At 44.4% G+C, this 16405-nt stretch overlaps 1 protein-coding gene across 1 annotated transcript in view; it reads left to right on the top strand.

Moving 5' to 3' along the window:
* The window catches only part of ric8a (RIC8 guanine nucleotide exchange factor A), a gene marked incomplete at both ends in the record, with an annotated part of 34790 nt that overhangs the window by 17582 nt on the left and 803 nt on the right, over window positions 1-16405 (top strand). The window contains 6 exons of the mRNA XM_080737250.1: window positions 96-190; window positions 745-895; window positions 2921-3016; window positions 4291-4435; window positions 5395-5539; window positions 7275-7394. Of these exons, the coding sequence (XP_080593376.1) occupies window positions 96-190; window positions 745-895; window positions 2921-3016; window positions 4291-4435; window positions 5395-5539; window positions 7275-7394 (752 nt within the window). The remainder of the gene's footprint in view (window positions 1-95; window positions 191-744; window positions 896-2920; window positions 3017-4290; window positions 4436-5394; window positions 5540-7274; window positions 7395-16405) is intronic.

Below are 16405 nucleotides of genomic sequence, written 5' to 3'. Positions count from 1 at the left end.
CAATCGTGTGTGTGTGTGTGCGTGTGCGTGTGTGTGTGTGTGTGTGTGTGTGTGTGTGTGTGTGTGTGTGTGTGTGTGTGCACGTACGCACGCAGGAAGAGGCAGCAGAGTACAGACATTTGGGTGCCATTCTGAGGCACTGTCTGATGAGCAGAGCAGATGGAGAAGAACGTACGGAGGAATTTCACAGGTTGGAGAGCACACACACACACACACACACACACACACACACACACACACACACACACACACACACACACACACACACACACACCTATCTATCCTTTCATGTATTCATTGTTGACAGGCTCTAGTCCAGCTCTCTGACTCTCCTATATGTAGGCTGTCACAATTATTACATAATCGTCTAATCGCAATTATTTGACACAATCGCGAATATTTTTCATAATCGTTTTCATGTTGAAAAATGTTCATATATTTAAGAAAAATTGCCAAAAATAGTGGAAATAGCAGATCTACAAGCTCACAACGTGTCACTTTTCCACTATCAATGTTCTTTTTTAAGTATAAAGTTGTCAAATATGTCAGTAATGTCTTTGTATATTTAGGTTGTGTCATATCTACCATGTGCAACTTAAAAGCCTAAAAGCCAAACAGAAATGTAATTGTCAACGACAAAAACACAATTAAATTGTTAATCGCAATTATTTGAGTGACAATTAATCGTCATGTAAAATGTCATAATCGTGACAGCCCTACCAATATGTCCGTTTCTCTTTTCAGTCACACATGCAACTTGCTAGGTAACCTTCCTCTGGTCTGTCTGGACGTGCTGCTCATGCCCAAGGTCCAACAGGGCTCCATTGAGTACATGGGAGTCAACATGGATGCCGTCAACATGCTCTTGGAATTCATGGAGAAAAGACTTGACCGGGTGAGAGATGTACAGTTGTTGTCGTTTTTTATGTCCGCTGACATAAAAGAGTAGACCCTAGAGTTGCTTCTGCCTAATGTGCTGTTTGTAGAATAGTTGTTATGAAGGCAGAGACAAGCCTCCGGAGGACAACGGAGGAAAAATATTGATTGATTGATTGAGGATTATTTTACAGTAGAAAGGTCAGGGGGGGAGGTAAGGATATGCTTTGTCTTTTTTTACCAGTTTCGAGTAGCAGCCACCTGTGAGTGACTTTTCAGAGCGGTTTTAAAGAAGTATAGGGATTTACACTCCTCTAAGGCCTTTGGTAGGGCGTTCCACATTTTTGCGGCGTAGCAGGAGAACAAGGACAACAATATCACGGCTCTTTTCTTCTCTTCTCTTCTCTTCTCTTCTATTCTATTCTCTTCTCTTCTCTTCTCTTCTCTTCTCTTCTCTTCTCTTCTCTTCTCTTCTCTTCTCTTCTCTTCTCTTCTCTTCTTGTTTTTTAACTCAATATGTATTGGAGAAAATAAAGGTTTCAAGACACCAAGAGTCAAAGATACAAACATGTACAGCTGAGATGTTTTTCTCATTCTCTTTGCTCTTTTGCTTTTGCACTCTTTCTTTCAGTCATAATTACTTATTATTTTATCTTTAGATGTGTTGTTTTCTGTTGTTCTGCTTTATTTTATATGTATCGCTGCATTGTCTGTGAGGATGCCGAACAAAAAAAAGTTTTACGTACCTGTACAAAAGACGTAACAATAAAGTACAACCTTGAACATTGAAAAGGGCAAGACAAAAGTGACACATTCTACAATTGCTACAGTTATTACTTTAGTACAATGTTTTATTTCTTTCTTTTTATGCATTGTCCATGGGCTGAAGGATGTAAGTCCACTTATCCCAATTTTTGTGTAACTGTCCTCTTGTAGTCTGAGTATGAATGTTAGTTTTTCCATAGTATATATTCCCTAATCCCCTAATTCCCCTGTTCGTACCAGTGGCACGTTATCGCTTTCTTCATTTCTGCTAGGAAGATCTTGATTAAGTATTTGTCATGTGTTACTAATTCCTCTGGAATATTAAGAAATAACAAGGAACAAGTCTGAGGTATCTCAAAACACAGAATAGACTCTATGGTGGAATGGATATCCTGGCAATTATGTTTGAATTTTGGGAGACTGCCATCTTCCTACAGTTTTCCTAACTATAGAATTTGCACACTGAACAACCCCTCTTCTCTTCCCTGTTCTCCTTTCCCCCCAATCTTTGCTGTACACAGGGTTCCCACGGTCATGAAATTCCTGGAAATATTTTGAAATTAGAAAAATATATTTCCAGTACTGGAAAAGTTTTGGAATTGATCAAGGGTCCTGGAAGGTCCTGTAAAAATAGCTATGCATTGTCTTTGGTTATGGATTTTGTTAATACCTCTGAAATGAAAAATTAAACATGGGCCAAATTGTCAAATATTAGAGGCAGAAATTGTGAAAATTTCTGCTACATGCTCACAACGCGAGGCGTTGTGAGCATGTAGATCGGCTATTTTCCCAATGGAACTGTGTTATACAAACTTCCTCAACTCTTAATGCTCGTCGAGGTGCCGGGTCCCCAGTTAAAACATGATTATTTTGGGGGTCACGGCCTGAAAAGGTTGAGAACCACTGGCATACACTACCTGTCTTTGGGCATTTCACATAGGAGTAAGCGACTCGTTATTGAGCTGAATTATTGTTATATAGTCCTGGAAATCGGGTTAAATATTCTGGAAAAGTTTTGGAAAAGTTTTGGAAATGAATTGGTAAAGATGTGTGGGAACCCTGGCTGTATTAGTTGTTGGATTTACTCTCTTGTCAGTAAAATCTTCTCATCTCCTTTCTTACTCCTAAAAATCTAAGTGAGATACACAGTATATCTGTCCTGGTGTCTGTGTGTCTCAACGGAATGATTTGATACAGAACAACAGACATACTTTCTCAGTGTGGTGACACTAGAATTCTCTCATTTCCCTATTTAATATTCCTAAACTGTGTCTCCCAGGGGAACAAATGGAAAGAGACCCTCATCACATCTCTCAACCTGTTAACTGAGAGTGCTCGGATCCACAGGGAAACCAGGAAGTTCCTTCGATCAAAGGTCAGTTGATGTTGAGGCGAAACATATTACGCTGTAGAAGAGTGTAGACAGGCAGGGCGTCACAAGGGATAGGAAAGTGGGACTGAGTTACTAGGGCCCAAGGTGGAGGGGCCCTAGTAACTTTAGCTATTGAAAAATAGCAAATATACAAGCTCATAGCTCAAAGTCGTAAAAATGTGCGCAAATCTTTGAATATGTATTTTTTTTGTAACTCAAATTTTGCTTACGGGGAGGGGTCCCTGGAACTAAATATTTTGAGATGGGGGTCTAGCTGTGGCCAAATACATATCATCTTGGGGGTCCTTCACATGAAAACGTTTGAGCACCACTGACATAGAAACATAAGTTTCTTGCACACATTTTCACGATTTTTCAAAAATAGCAGATCTACAAGCTCGCAGCGCGGCACCGCTTGTATATCTGCTATTTTTCAATAGTTAACATTCATGGGGGGCCCGCAGTGAATCCTTGTACCCAGGGCCCAGAATTTGGTGTGACGCCCCTGTAGACAGGAGTCTGACTTGATTCACAATAGTGCAGGCACCCAACACATTCTATACTGTACGTCAGGGGTCTTCAACATTTTCAGGCCGGGGACCCCCAAACTGATGGGGAGATGGAGCATGGACCCCCTAGGTTGGGGGGGTCGTGGCTACGAAATATTTTTTTATTTTAAAGTTATAGCGAGAAGGGTGGCCATGCCACTACCATTTTTAAACATACTACTTATTAACTGAGAATGTCAATAATATCAACAATCTGTCAATTGCATAGTAATCATGTATTCAAGCTATTAAAAATGGATGGAATCATGATTAATTTTTTAAAATAAATGTGGAAAATGGCAAAAAAAAAGAAAATTGAAAAATAAAAATATTTTTTATTGTTTAATCAAGCAACAATTTCGCGGACCCCCTGCAGTACCTCCGCGGACCCCCTGTTGAAGACCCCTGCAGTATATGATGGCATATCATTTGACAGAACAAAGTCATACATGCTATTCATAACCTATGAATATTTATGATATCAGCTAGTCAGCTGATCAATATCAGCATTGTTGCCGACTATAGTAAAATAAACAGTGCTCTTTAAACCGACTGCAACAGCAGTGGAATTAATTAACAAGATTCATTCTCCTAAATTGTGAGATGACACTGACTAAGATATTTTAGCGTGAGCAGACAAAATGAAGTCATCCGTGGCCATGTTAAAACTCTGACTGGAACAAGGTGAATGGAAGCTGTACGTGTGTGCATGTGTGCGTCCGTCTGCAGGTCCTGCCTCCACTGCGAGACGTAACCAACAGACCAGAGGTTGGAAACACCCTGAGGAACAAGCTGGTCCGTCTGATGACACACATTGACACTGACGTCAAGAACTGTGGAGCCGAGTTCCTGTTTGTTCTCTGCAAGGAAAGTGGTGAGAAGAGCTTCTAGCTATCCGTCTGTCTGTATTTGTATTTATGTATGTCTGCATGCCTGCCTGTTCATCTCTTCTTCCTGGGGTCTTTTTTTGAATAAGAACATTAACTAACTACTGCGGGGGTTTTCAAAGTGGGTGACGGGGCGGGGCACCCTGGGGTGCCGTGATGCCAGTTCAGGGGTGCCGCGAGATAATTTGATAATATTTGGAATTCATCAATATCACTACATCAATATCACTTCACTATGCTTAGTAAAACAGACCTGATTTGCACTGTACATGATGAGTTCTTTTTCCATCTACGACAACTCTCTTCACCAAAAATAGCAGATCTACAAGCTCACAACGCGTCACAACGCGTCACAACGTGACGCGTTGTGAGCTTGTAGATCGGCTATTCTTTGGTGAACCTTCCCCCCAGAATAGGCATGCTGGGGTTCAAGTGGTTAAACGTCAAGTATAACATTATTTTCAGGCAGTTCTGATGGAAACTAGTCTGGTAGGATTCACCTTGAAACATGGGCTGCATATTGTTGTAGTGTTTTTGGTTGGTTTCTATTCTGAATGTTTTGAAGGTTTGCACAGGGCTCTACTTCCTGTATTGTCCCAGCTCAGATTCTGAGCCTGGGACAACTTCCTGGCCAGGAATATCATAGTTTTGGCCCAGAGGTTCCTCTCGCCCCCCTAGTGGCGAAAAAAAAAACCTCTGGGAACTCAGATTGGATGGAAACAGATATTTCTCCAATAGGATGTAAGATTCTAAAAATGAACAGTGTAACTCAGGGGTGCCGTGGATGAAAAGGTTATTTACAGGGGTGCCCTGAAAAAGTCAAAAAGGTTTGAAAACCCCTGAACTACTGTACTATGTTACAAGTTGAGCTACATTGAACATTGTCCAGAGATTTAACCGCTAATGTTTCGCTACAATAATAGCTCAAATCTGGTCTCCTCTCCAGTTGCCAGGTTCATTAAGTACACCGGCTATGGCAACGCTGCTGGCCTGTTGGCTGCCAGGGGACTGCTGGGGGGCGCCAGACACACTGGGATCTACTCTGAGGACGAGGACTCGGAGACTGAGGAGTACAGAGAGGCTAAGGCACAGTAAGTAAACCAGGGATCCCCAATTAGTTTTCCCCAAGGGCAGAATTATGTCTAGGGTACCAAGCTGAGGGCTACAACATTGCAGGGGGCGACGGTGGCGTTCCCGCTACTCCAGCGACAGTTCAGATATCGATATCGATCACACAACGCCCTGCGGTGCGAGGCGTTGTGTGCTTGTAGATCTGCTGTTTTCACTACTTTTGTGCGACGGCGTTGTATGATGAAGCAGGGCTTTACTTTTGGAAAGAACGTACTGTCTGTGTGTGTGTGTGTGTGTGTGTGTGTGTGTGGGTGTGTGTGTGTGTGTGTGTGTGTGTGTGTGTGTGTGTGTGCGCGTGTGTGCGTGTGTGCGTGCGTGCGTGCGTGCGTGCATGGTTCATGTATTAACTTGGTCTCTAGAAAACACACAAACAAAAGGTTGCATAGAGAATGTATCCACACGTTTCCAACATCCCATCGTGCATTGCGCGGAAGTTGGACGGAGCTTCCGGCGCCGCAGCCGAGTGTGATCTACAAGCTTCTCATACACAACGGCTGCGTCTGCGACACGACGTGAGCTTGTATGTCTGCAGTTAACCGGAAGTGTGGTGCAAAAAATTCTCCAGTAAATTCCCGCGGAAAGAGGTGGATACATACAGCAGAGATGTCGAAAGTTGTCTCACCGCCAATTAAGGACGTCTTATTGTAGTTTTGGACAAGCCAAACCGAACAGACGTCGGTTGTTCTGGTGTAGTATGTATTGGGCTTTATGGATCCTATTCTCCTCCATGCCCCCTTTCCCTAAACCCTTTTGCCATTTTTTTAATATTTTTTCAATATTTTCAATATTTCAAATAGCTGATATACAAGCTCACAACATGTCGATGTGTCGGCTATTTGAAGTATTTTAAAATGTTCTTCATAGTACCGGTAGTTTAAAAAAGGTTTAGTAAGTCATGGACAAAAAATCTAGCTCTTTGTGTCTGTAAAGCCCAATGCATACCACAGCAGAACAGACGTTTGTTGGGTCCGGCTGACTACTGACGTCATTCAGACAGGGTTCCCACGGTCATGAAATTCCTGGAAATATTTTGAAATTAGAAAAATATTTTTCCAGTACTGGAAAAGTTTTGGAATTGATCAAGGGTCCTGGAAGGTCCTGGAAAAAATAGCTATGCATTGTCTTTGGTTATTGATTTTGTTAATACCTCTGAAATGACAAATTAAACATTGGCCCAAATTGTCAAATATTAGAGGCAGAAATTGTGAAAATAGCAGATCTACATGCTCACAACGCCTCGCATCGCGAGGCGTTGTGATCATGTAGATCGGCTATTTTCACAATAAAACCGTGTTATACAAAATTCCTCAACTCTCTTCAAATATGGTTATTTTCTTTGGGCATTGCACATAGGAGTAAGCGACTCGTTATTGAGCTGAATTATTGTTATATAGTCCTGGAAATCGGGTTAAATATTCTGGAAAAGTTTTGGAAACGTTTTGGAAATGAATTGGTAAAAATGTGTGAGAACCCTGTTCAGAGGTTCAGATGGGCAGGATGATGAACAGCTTTTTTGGAGTCGGGGAGCCCTTCTGAACCAAAGTGACCAGTTTGTTCTGGAGTAGTATGCTTTGGGCTTAACTCTTGTACAAATGGAATCAAATTGACTCTTGCTCTACAAATATTGCAGTCCTCCATTCTCTCGCTCTCTCTCTCTGTCTCTCTCTCTCTCTCTCTGTGACTATTCCCCTGCAGTATAAACCCAGTAACAGGTGTTGTAGAAGAGGATCAACCCAACCCCATGGAGGGAATGACGGATGAGCAGAAAGAACTGGAAGCCATGAAGCTGGTCAACATGTTTGACAAACTCTCCAGGTTAACAACACACGCACGCACACGCTCTCACACACACACACACACACACACACACACACAGAGTTCGAGTTATACTCCGAGAGCTATGGGGTCCCTCTAGCGGCGCCAAAGGCGCCGCCGAAAAATAGGGCCCCCATAGTTATGGGGGTGGCTGGCCCCCATAGTTATGGGGGCCCTATTTTTCGGGTATAAAGTCGGCTAAAACGAGTATTTTCCTATATTAAATCAACTCATTCCCTGCCAGGCCCGATAGTCCCGAGATTATTCCAATGTCTTTCCCCGCCAGGCCCGATAGTCCGGAGAATAAAAAAAAAAAAAAAAAAAAAAAAGAAATCAAAAACATTTTTTTTTCAAATTTTTTTTTTGACCCCAAAAAATGGAGTAGGCATGATAGCAATCGCGAAATTGCATGTTTAAACCCCATAGCAACCCCATCTTTCAAGCATGGCAGCCATTTTGGCAGCCATCTTTGTTAAACATAGTGGCTGTTATCTCATGAATGCCTGAACGGATTTCCATTCGGATTTTTTTGTTTGAAAGCTGTGAGCAATGTGGACACACGTGGTGCATTATCTAGGCATGGGTGTGCATGATCCGTGCACACCCAATTACATGGAAGTCTATGGAGACGAATGGCAGGTGGGAGTACGGAGGTATGTTAAAATGGCGGTCAATGTGTTAAATCAGGTATTTTTTGGTATATAGTCTGGATTTCTTGGTACCAACAGTCAGACAACAAGTGCCAGTTTCATAAAATCATTCAGTTCCCAGAGCTTTTCAGTTAATCTACTTAGTTACTTTACACCACTGTCTACAACAGCAAGCAAACATTTTAGCCCGTGAACCTGTCTACAACAGCAAGTATGATGGTTCCCAAACTTTTTAGCCCGTGAACCAAGAGACATTACTACCTTGTACCAAACAAGTAGTGAAAATAGCAGATGTACAAGCTCACAACGAGTTGCTTCGCACTGTGTTCAGTGCGTTGTGACCCATACAACGTGTCCGCCACATCGGTCCAGACCCCAGTGTTAGGAAACAGCTAGCCTCGGAAACCCAGGCTTCATTGGCGATGGTTCTGGTACACCATAGCCATTAGCCACTAGCTAGCCCAAACGTTAGCCTAGCCAGGCAGCACAGCAGCATAACATAGCATTCATTCATCATTACAAGTCACGACTCACCAGTGAGGACGCCAGGGCTAGCAGAGGGCGATGTTTAATGCCTTCATAGCCTAGGTTGTGTTGTCTTGGTGTTCTGTATATTCCTTTATGGCCGTATTGTTATAATCCACCGAGTCCATGACGCATCAGTTACGCACGGAGAGACAGACGTTCAGACAAGTTAAAAGGGAAGTCCTTTGAAAGCCATTTCCTCTCTGAACAGTGCCCAGAAGCACATTTCAAAACAAGAGCCTTTCTTTTTTTTTTTTTGTCTATACAATCGATCATTCAACACATGTTTATTTTGAAATTGTACTGGAAATAGAAGTAGCCAATAGCTCCTACTTCACGCCACTGATGTCAGAGCCTCTACTTGCCGATCGGCAATATTTTCCCCCCAACCCCCCTTTAGGGGGTGCGGTGGGACGTGGGGGAGGGGGTGCGGCCGCACCCCCAGCACCCCTACTTCCCTCGGGTATGGTCTTGCTAAGACAGCGTTGTTTTGTTTGGTTGTTTTGTTGCTGTCCGGCGTGTCCGCCTTCCTTTGCCGTCCGCCGTCCGGGCCGTGGCTAGAAGTGCAAAGACTCGATGCAGTGGTTCCTAGCTTAGCCTATGCCCAGGCCATGGCGAGACCACGCAGCTGGGTAGGTCTGCATCCAGGGCCTCCTCGGCCCTGGGGGAAAGGTAGGAACCATTGCAGCGAGTGTGTTATAACCCGGACGGTAAAGGAAGACTCACACCCCACATTAAATGCGCCTGATTTATAATAATAAAATTAATAGTAGGATTAAACGGTGTGATGTCATTGTTCAATCTTACTGTCTAACATGTTTATTTAGTATATCTAGTTAACATAAATAATATCCGGCCCGTAAGCCTGTCACCTTATTATTTAATTAATTATTTTTGTGCATGGCTTTCACTGCTGCACGCTGCAGCTACACTCTCAAAGGGAGTCCATACTGTCACAGACCACGAAATTTGCGTCGGAAAGGTGAGGTTCAACTACAAAATGACATCTCTTGCAACTTCTGAAAAGGATTACTCCTAATGTGAGTTCGTAAAGCTGCACGCACGTCAGAAAGTCGGAACTTTCTTACGAAAACTATGGTGGAGACTGGGAGACAGTATGTACAGCCCTCTAGCTGTGCTCTGATTAAAAGAAATAAGTCAACAGCACAGCAAGTAAGTAAGTACACACATGACGCATCACAACACAAGTAAGAAATCTTCCTCCACCCACCGTTTGTTATGTTACTGTATATCCTCACAGAAAATTAGACATTGATATTATTGTTGGCTTGCCGTGGTTACAAGCCATCTCGTAAAATACGGAGTATTGTCCAGTTACTAAAGAGTAATGACGCACGCATCCCGTAATGAACTGATACGGGAGGTCGGGGAATCATTACAGGGCGATTTATTTGAGGAATGACGGTGAAATGGGTGAATCTACAGTAGTGCTCCTAATTTTCTAGTCTGTGTACGGAGAGTCGCAAACACACAGAGATTGTGTGAGTGACAGAAGAACAGCCGTAAAGCCCTCGGCTAGTTGCAGCCATTGGCTAATGTACTCATGTCACGACCAATCAGAGCCCTGTTGCTACAGATACGGATAGAACCCATAGCCTAGGCCCTAGACGCTAGGCTATCGGAGGCAGCACTCACACACGCACTCCATTCTAGCTATGCGCACAGCCGCACACAGAGACGTCATGTGTGAAATTCAACGCGCAAAATGTTCCGAGCATGGTTCTGAGCTAGCCTCGTACCCGCCCCTCTTCCAGAAACCATTTCATTCCTGGAGAACGGAAGTTGGTTGTTTACTAGGCTAGTTCTGATCCCGTTGGCTATTATTCCAAACGTAGGAGACGGTGTTTGAAGGAGCGCTCGTTTTATGGTTCGATGTCACAGTTATTGTCCACGACATTGCAAGCGGCGCGAAGGCCAGCGGACCTTGGTCCTGCTCTTCGCGCCCGAGCGCCGCAGGCGCGAGTGCCTGCGAAGAGCGGGCCAGCTGCCGGCCGCGCGAGTTACGAAGCCGTGGTGAATGCCCGCGCAGTCCAAGTGACCACAGCCGAGCGCTCCAGACCTCCGCTCCAGCCAATCACAAGCCGCGCCTTCTAATTTATGCAACCCCGTCTCCTACGGTAGGAATACTCGCATCTCGTTGGGCCTGCAGGGCTCTAGCGTGGATGTCACCCTAATGTGTGCTCCCCCTAGTGGTGACAAAATTAGGCGCCCGTGGTCGCGATATGACACATTGTGAGCTTGTAGATCTGCTATTCTCGATAGATTTCGATAGATTTTATACTATTTGAAAACTTTGGTACTTTAAGTACATTTTGATACCAATACTTTTGTACTTTTACTCAAGTGTTTCATTCCGGACTTTTACCAACAGACTAACATTTCCACATTGCAGTATTGATACTTTTACTTAAGTGGGACATTTGAGTACTTTTTCCACCACCGGGTGGTTTAGTCAGGGCCAACCCATTGTCTTCATGGATTGGCCATGCTTTGTGGGATGTTTGTGCTGATCCCACATTATACTGTAGGTGGCAGTGGCGTGCAACCATATGTATGGGACGATCTGTTTGCTTCATGTGTTTATATCCTCCTTTCTGCCATAGAGCAGGACCTGAGGATCTAGGTTAGTGTTACAGACATCATGCACAGCTGGACGGTGCATGTGAGCGGTGTTCCGAGCACACCCCTCCTGCAGACGTATTGCCCTGCTGTCGTGGTAGGAGACACGCTGTACTGCTTCGACGGTCCCTACGAGAGTGCCGGTCGTCAAATCCGTGTGAACCTCTTCAACACGGTGTCTTTGCGCTGGAGGACGTTGCCCCCAGTGGTGACAGCCGGAAAGGCAGAGTGCTCCCCTGAGGTTCCCTCCGGACACAGCTACCACACAGTCGCACTGATCGACGATGTCATCTACATGTGGGGAGGCTACGCCTACGCACTTCACGGTACACGTCCACATTGCTGTTTTAGCAACTGCAATGTTCTTCATGCGTTTGACGTGGACGCCCACAGGTGGTGGAAGCCGGAGGTTTGTGGAACCGTCCCAGAGGAGAGGGGGAAGCACTCGGCCTGCGTCTTGGGGAAGGACATGTACATCTGTGGAGGATTCGGCCCGTTGGATAAATATGCTTATGACTTGTACAAGTTGGACACAACCACAATGGTCTGGTCGTTGATTAACACCGGAGGCACCGTGCCACCGGTCTCATTATGGCACTCTGCCGCCATCATTGGGACAAAGATGTTTGTATTTGAGGGACAAAATATGAATCGCCACGTCCAGAACACCATCAGAGAGTTTGACACAGAGACCAACTGCTGGCTGAGCGTGCCCTCTGCACAGCTTCAACCAAAGGAGTTCTACCGTTCAGTCATTGCCTACAACGGGGAGCTCTACATATTTTGTGAACCTCGCTATAGCGAGGACATTTTCAGCAGTCTGTGGAGATTTAACCCACGGGCTCTCTCCTGGAAGAAGGTGGAACCCAGGGGGAAAGGCCCGTGTTTTATGTGGTATAAGCCGTGCTGTTGCATGCTGGAAGATCGTATCTTTGTCTTCGGGGGATGGGCAGGATTTGGTGAAATCCAATCTGATGAAATGTACATCCTAGACTTGAGTCCTAGTTTGAAGACGTTATGCAAGCTGGCCGTGACTCGGTACAAGCTGGGGCCGTCAGAACTCCCACACGACATCCGGTGGGAACTGGCAGCTGAAAAGTGACTGACTACGTTCAGATGACACTCGCAGATACTTTTTGATAATTAGTTGAATTTTTCATATCATGTTGTTTTATTCGCCAGTAGCGGTATAGCAAACCGCGGTCGCGTCTGCTTTTTTAGGCCGTTTTTCGCCACGGATCGGGCCTTCAGACCACCGCGTCCGCCTCGCCTCGCTGAGACACATCCATAGAGGTCTTTCGTGTCCCTCTATGAGCAGCGGTTGGGGACTTACATGCTAAACTCCTAGACCAGTGTAAACACTGCAGTGTACTTCCTGAAGAGCTCGGCAGTGTATGATCTGGGCTGTGATTGGCCGGTAGGGAGACACGTGTACAGAATGATGCATATGACGTAATTTTGCCGGGAAAAACAGCCCCGGTCACGGCCACCAGGGCTCAGTAGAACACATATAAAGAAAAGGCTTTGGGAGCTGAAAAAGTTACATAGTATAGCTTTAAGTACATTTTGATACCAATACTTTTGTACTTTTACTCAAGTGTTTCATTCCGGACTTTTACCAACAGACTAACATTTCCACATTGCAGTATTGATACTTTTACTTAAGTGGGACATTTGAGTACTTTTTTCACCACCGGGTGGTTTAGTCAGGGCCAACCAAGCCCCCAGAACCCAGGGCTAGACTTGAAGCAACCCCGATGGTGGCCAAAGTTGGAACTGCAGCCTAAAAAAAACATGAACGCTAGCATGTAGCTAGGTAGAGACCACTTTCCCCCAGAATGCACCTGGATTAGAGACCACTTTCCCCCAGAATGCACCTGAATTAGCTACATGCTAGCACGTAGCCGTTGCTTCAAAACGCCACTGAGCACTTGCATTGAAATGATAATGGGGCGGGGCTCGTCCGCTCTCTATTTTATATATACTCTATGGGGCCAACCCATTGTCTTCATGGATTGGCCATGCTTTGTGGGATGTTTGTGCTGATCCCACATTATACTGTAGGTGGCAGTGGCGTGCAACCATATGTATGGGACGATCTGTTTGCTTCATGTGTTTATATCCTCCTTTCTGCCATAGAGCAGGACCTGAGGATCTAGGTTAGTGTTACAGACATCATGCACAGCTGGACGGTGCATGTGAGCGGTGTTCCGAGCACACCCCTCCTGCAGACGTATTGCCCTGCTGTCGCGGTAGGAGACACGCTGTACTGCTTCGACGGTCCCGGTCCCTACGAGAGCGCCGGTCGTCAAATCCGCGTGAACCTCTTCAACACGGTGTCTTTGCGCTGGAGGACGTTGCCCCCAGTGGTGACAGCCGGAAAGGCAGAGTGCTCCCCTGAGGTTCCCTCCGGACACAGCTACCACACAGTCGCACTGATCGACGATGTCATCTACATGTGGGGAGGCTACGCCTACGCACTTCACGGTACACGTCCACATTGCTGTTTTAGCAACTGCAATGTTCTTCATGCATTTGACGTGGACGCCCACAGGTGGTGGAAGCCGGAGGTTTGTGGAACCGTCCCAGAGGAGAGGGGGAAGCACTCGGCCTGCGTCTTGGGGAAGGACATGTACATCTGTGGAGGATTCGGCCCGTTGGATAAATATGCTTATGACTTGTACAAGTTGGACACAACCACAATGGTCTGGTCTTTGATTAACACCGGAGGCACCGTGCCACCGGTCTCGTTATGGCACTCTGCCGCCATCATTGGGACAAAGATGTTTGTGTTTGAGGGACAACATATTAATCGCCACGTCCAGAACACCATCAGAGAGTTTGACACGGAGACCAACTGCTGGCTGAGCGTGCCCTCTGCACAGCTTGAACCAAAGGAGTACTACCGTTCAGTCATTGCCTACAACGGGGAGCTCTACATATTTTGTCAACCTCGCTTCCCAGGTGACGAGGAGGAGAACATCTTCATCCATCTGTGGAGATTTAACCCACGGACTTTCTCCTGGAAGAAGGTGGAACCCAGGGGGAAAGGCCCGTGTTTTAGGTGGTATAAGCCGTGCTGTTGCATGCTGGGAGATCGAATCTTCTTCTTCGGGGGATGGACAGGATTTGGTAAAATCCAATCTGATGAAATGTACATCCTAGACTTGAGTCCTAGTCTGAAGACGTTATGCAAGCTGGCCGTGACTCGGTACAAGCTGGGGCCGTCAGAACTCCCACACGACATCAGGTGGGAACTGGGAGCTGAAAAGTGACTGACTACGTTCAGATGACACTCGCAGATGCTTTTTGATAATTATTTGAATTTTTCATATCATGTTGTTTTATTTGCCACGTTATATCATGTTTTATTTATTAAGTATTGTGATTTCACACTGGCCTTTTAGAGGCAGAAGAATAATTTACATAAAACTGCAATATTCATTGAATTATAAAAAAAAATACTCTGACAAATCTTTAGATATTGGTCCAAAGTTCATGTAAAAAAAAGTTCTGTGCACGTGACGCGAAAATTCCAGAATAAAAGCGGGTTTAAGCTTTTTACAAACTGCTCAAAATGTCGGAAAATCTAAGGCCGCAGCTTACTTAACAAAGACACATGGCTTCCGCTTGAGAATTAAAGGTCAGAGGTCAAAAGTCAGAGTGTAAAAGTTGTTCGGCATGAGGAGACGCATATGTGTGTCCAGGTTTCATGGCTGTGCGTCAAACAGAGCATGAGCTATGCCTGTTTGCATTTTGCGTTTGCATTGCATTTTCAAAGGCTTCCTACAGCGCCACCCTTTGGTCAATTGGTGCGAGCTTCGTGTTTTAGCCGTTTGGCATAGTCCTCTGCCATACTGCCGAGTTTCGTAAAAAGCGACTGCACAATCAAGCCGCTAGAGAAAAAGTGGCGGAAGAATAGAAATTATGAAGTACAATATCAATGAGTGGCCTTTGCCACTGCGTGGCTTGGCTACTAATATGTCAAATCATATATTTCTGTTCATATTTCTGTTGTGATGTTGTACATGTGATGCACAGAGAAACTGAACATACTAAAAATAACATATATACAAAATTATTTCACTATATACGAAAAGCATAGGGAATTCTGGGAGGTTTGTGCAGGTATAATTGGGGATTGACATGATGGCGGAGTTAATAGTGTGTTTCTCTGCCTCCGGCACTTCAGGCATTAGCCAGACTGATAACCCTCCACAGTATCAGTCTGGACTTCGGCCCATAGGGAGCGAGTATTAGAAATCAGAAAATGACCGGGCCAATTGAAACTCAGTCACTGATTGGCCCGGCCATTTTCTTGTTTTTTTTTTTATATATATATATACTTTATTGTCAAAACATGCACAACACTTCCATTTAAATCATTTTTCAAAACTTTTAGCATGTTATGTCCTTTTTTTTTAAGACATTTTGACACATTTTTATCCACAAGTTTCCGCGGGAGTTTACTGGAGACTATCAGGACCAAACTTCCGGGTTTAACAGCAGACATACAAGCTCACGTTGCGTTGCAGATGCAACCCGGTGTGAGCTTGTAAATCGGCTGCGGAAGATCGGTGCAGACGTCTGCGCAATGCACTATGGGGCGTAGGAAACTCGTGGATATATTATTTTTTCCCACCACCACGTAGAGCAAAAAATTCCATACAAGAACTGTAAACAAAAACATTACAAAAAGAAAGAAAAAAAAAACGAAAGACTGAAAAAGAAAAAAGGGGAGACTTTGTTATGTAATTGTTGTCATTTCATTAAAACAAAGAAAAAGCTGCTATTGTTTAAATTAATATTTATGTCTAGAATACTTTAGGTTTGAATAAAAAAAGTGAAAAATACAAGAACCAAAGGAAAAAACAACAGTGAAAATTAAAAAGACACGTTTCCCTTATTTAGGACATAAGAGGCCCACCTTTTTTCGAAAGCATTTTCTTTGCCATTCATTTTATAGGTCACCTTTTCCATAAGGTACATGTCCTCTGTTTTTTCCCACCATTTCTCTAACTCCTTGATATTTGTTTGAGCGCTGTAATTCTCAAGATCCAAAAGAGATATAAGTCTCGACTTTGCAGACTTTGGGGGCGTGTTCCAAGGAGTATATTATGATTTTGTAAGTTTAAAACTCTCCCAAATATTTGTTCTATTGTTTGTGTGACTCTTGACCAGAAGGTTTGTATTTTG

This window comes from Nannobrachium achirus (assembly GCF_963921795.1).
Source record: "Nannobrachium achirus genome assembly, chromosome: 11".
In the NCBI taxonomy this organism is placed as follows: domain Eukaryota; kingdom Metazoa; phylum Chordata; class Actinopteri; order Myctophiformes; family Myctophidae; genus Nannobrachium; species Nannobrachium achirus.
The sequence above is the reverse complement of the archived record's forward strand: the minus strand, read 5'-3'. Positions and strand labels throughout refer to the sequence as shown.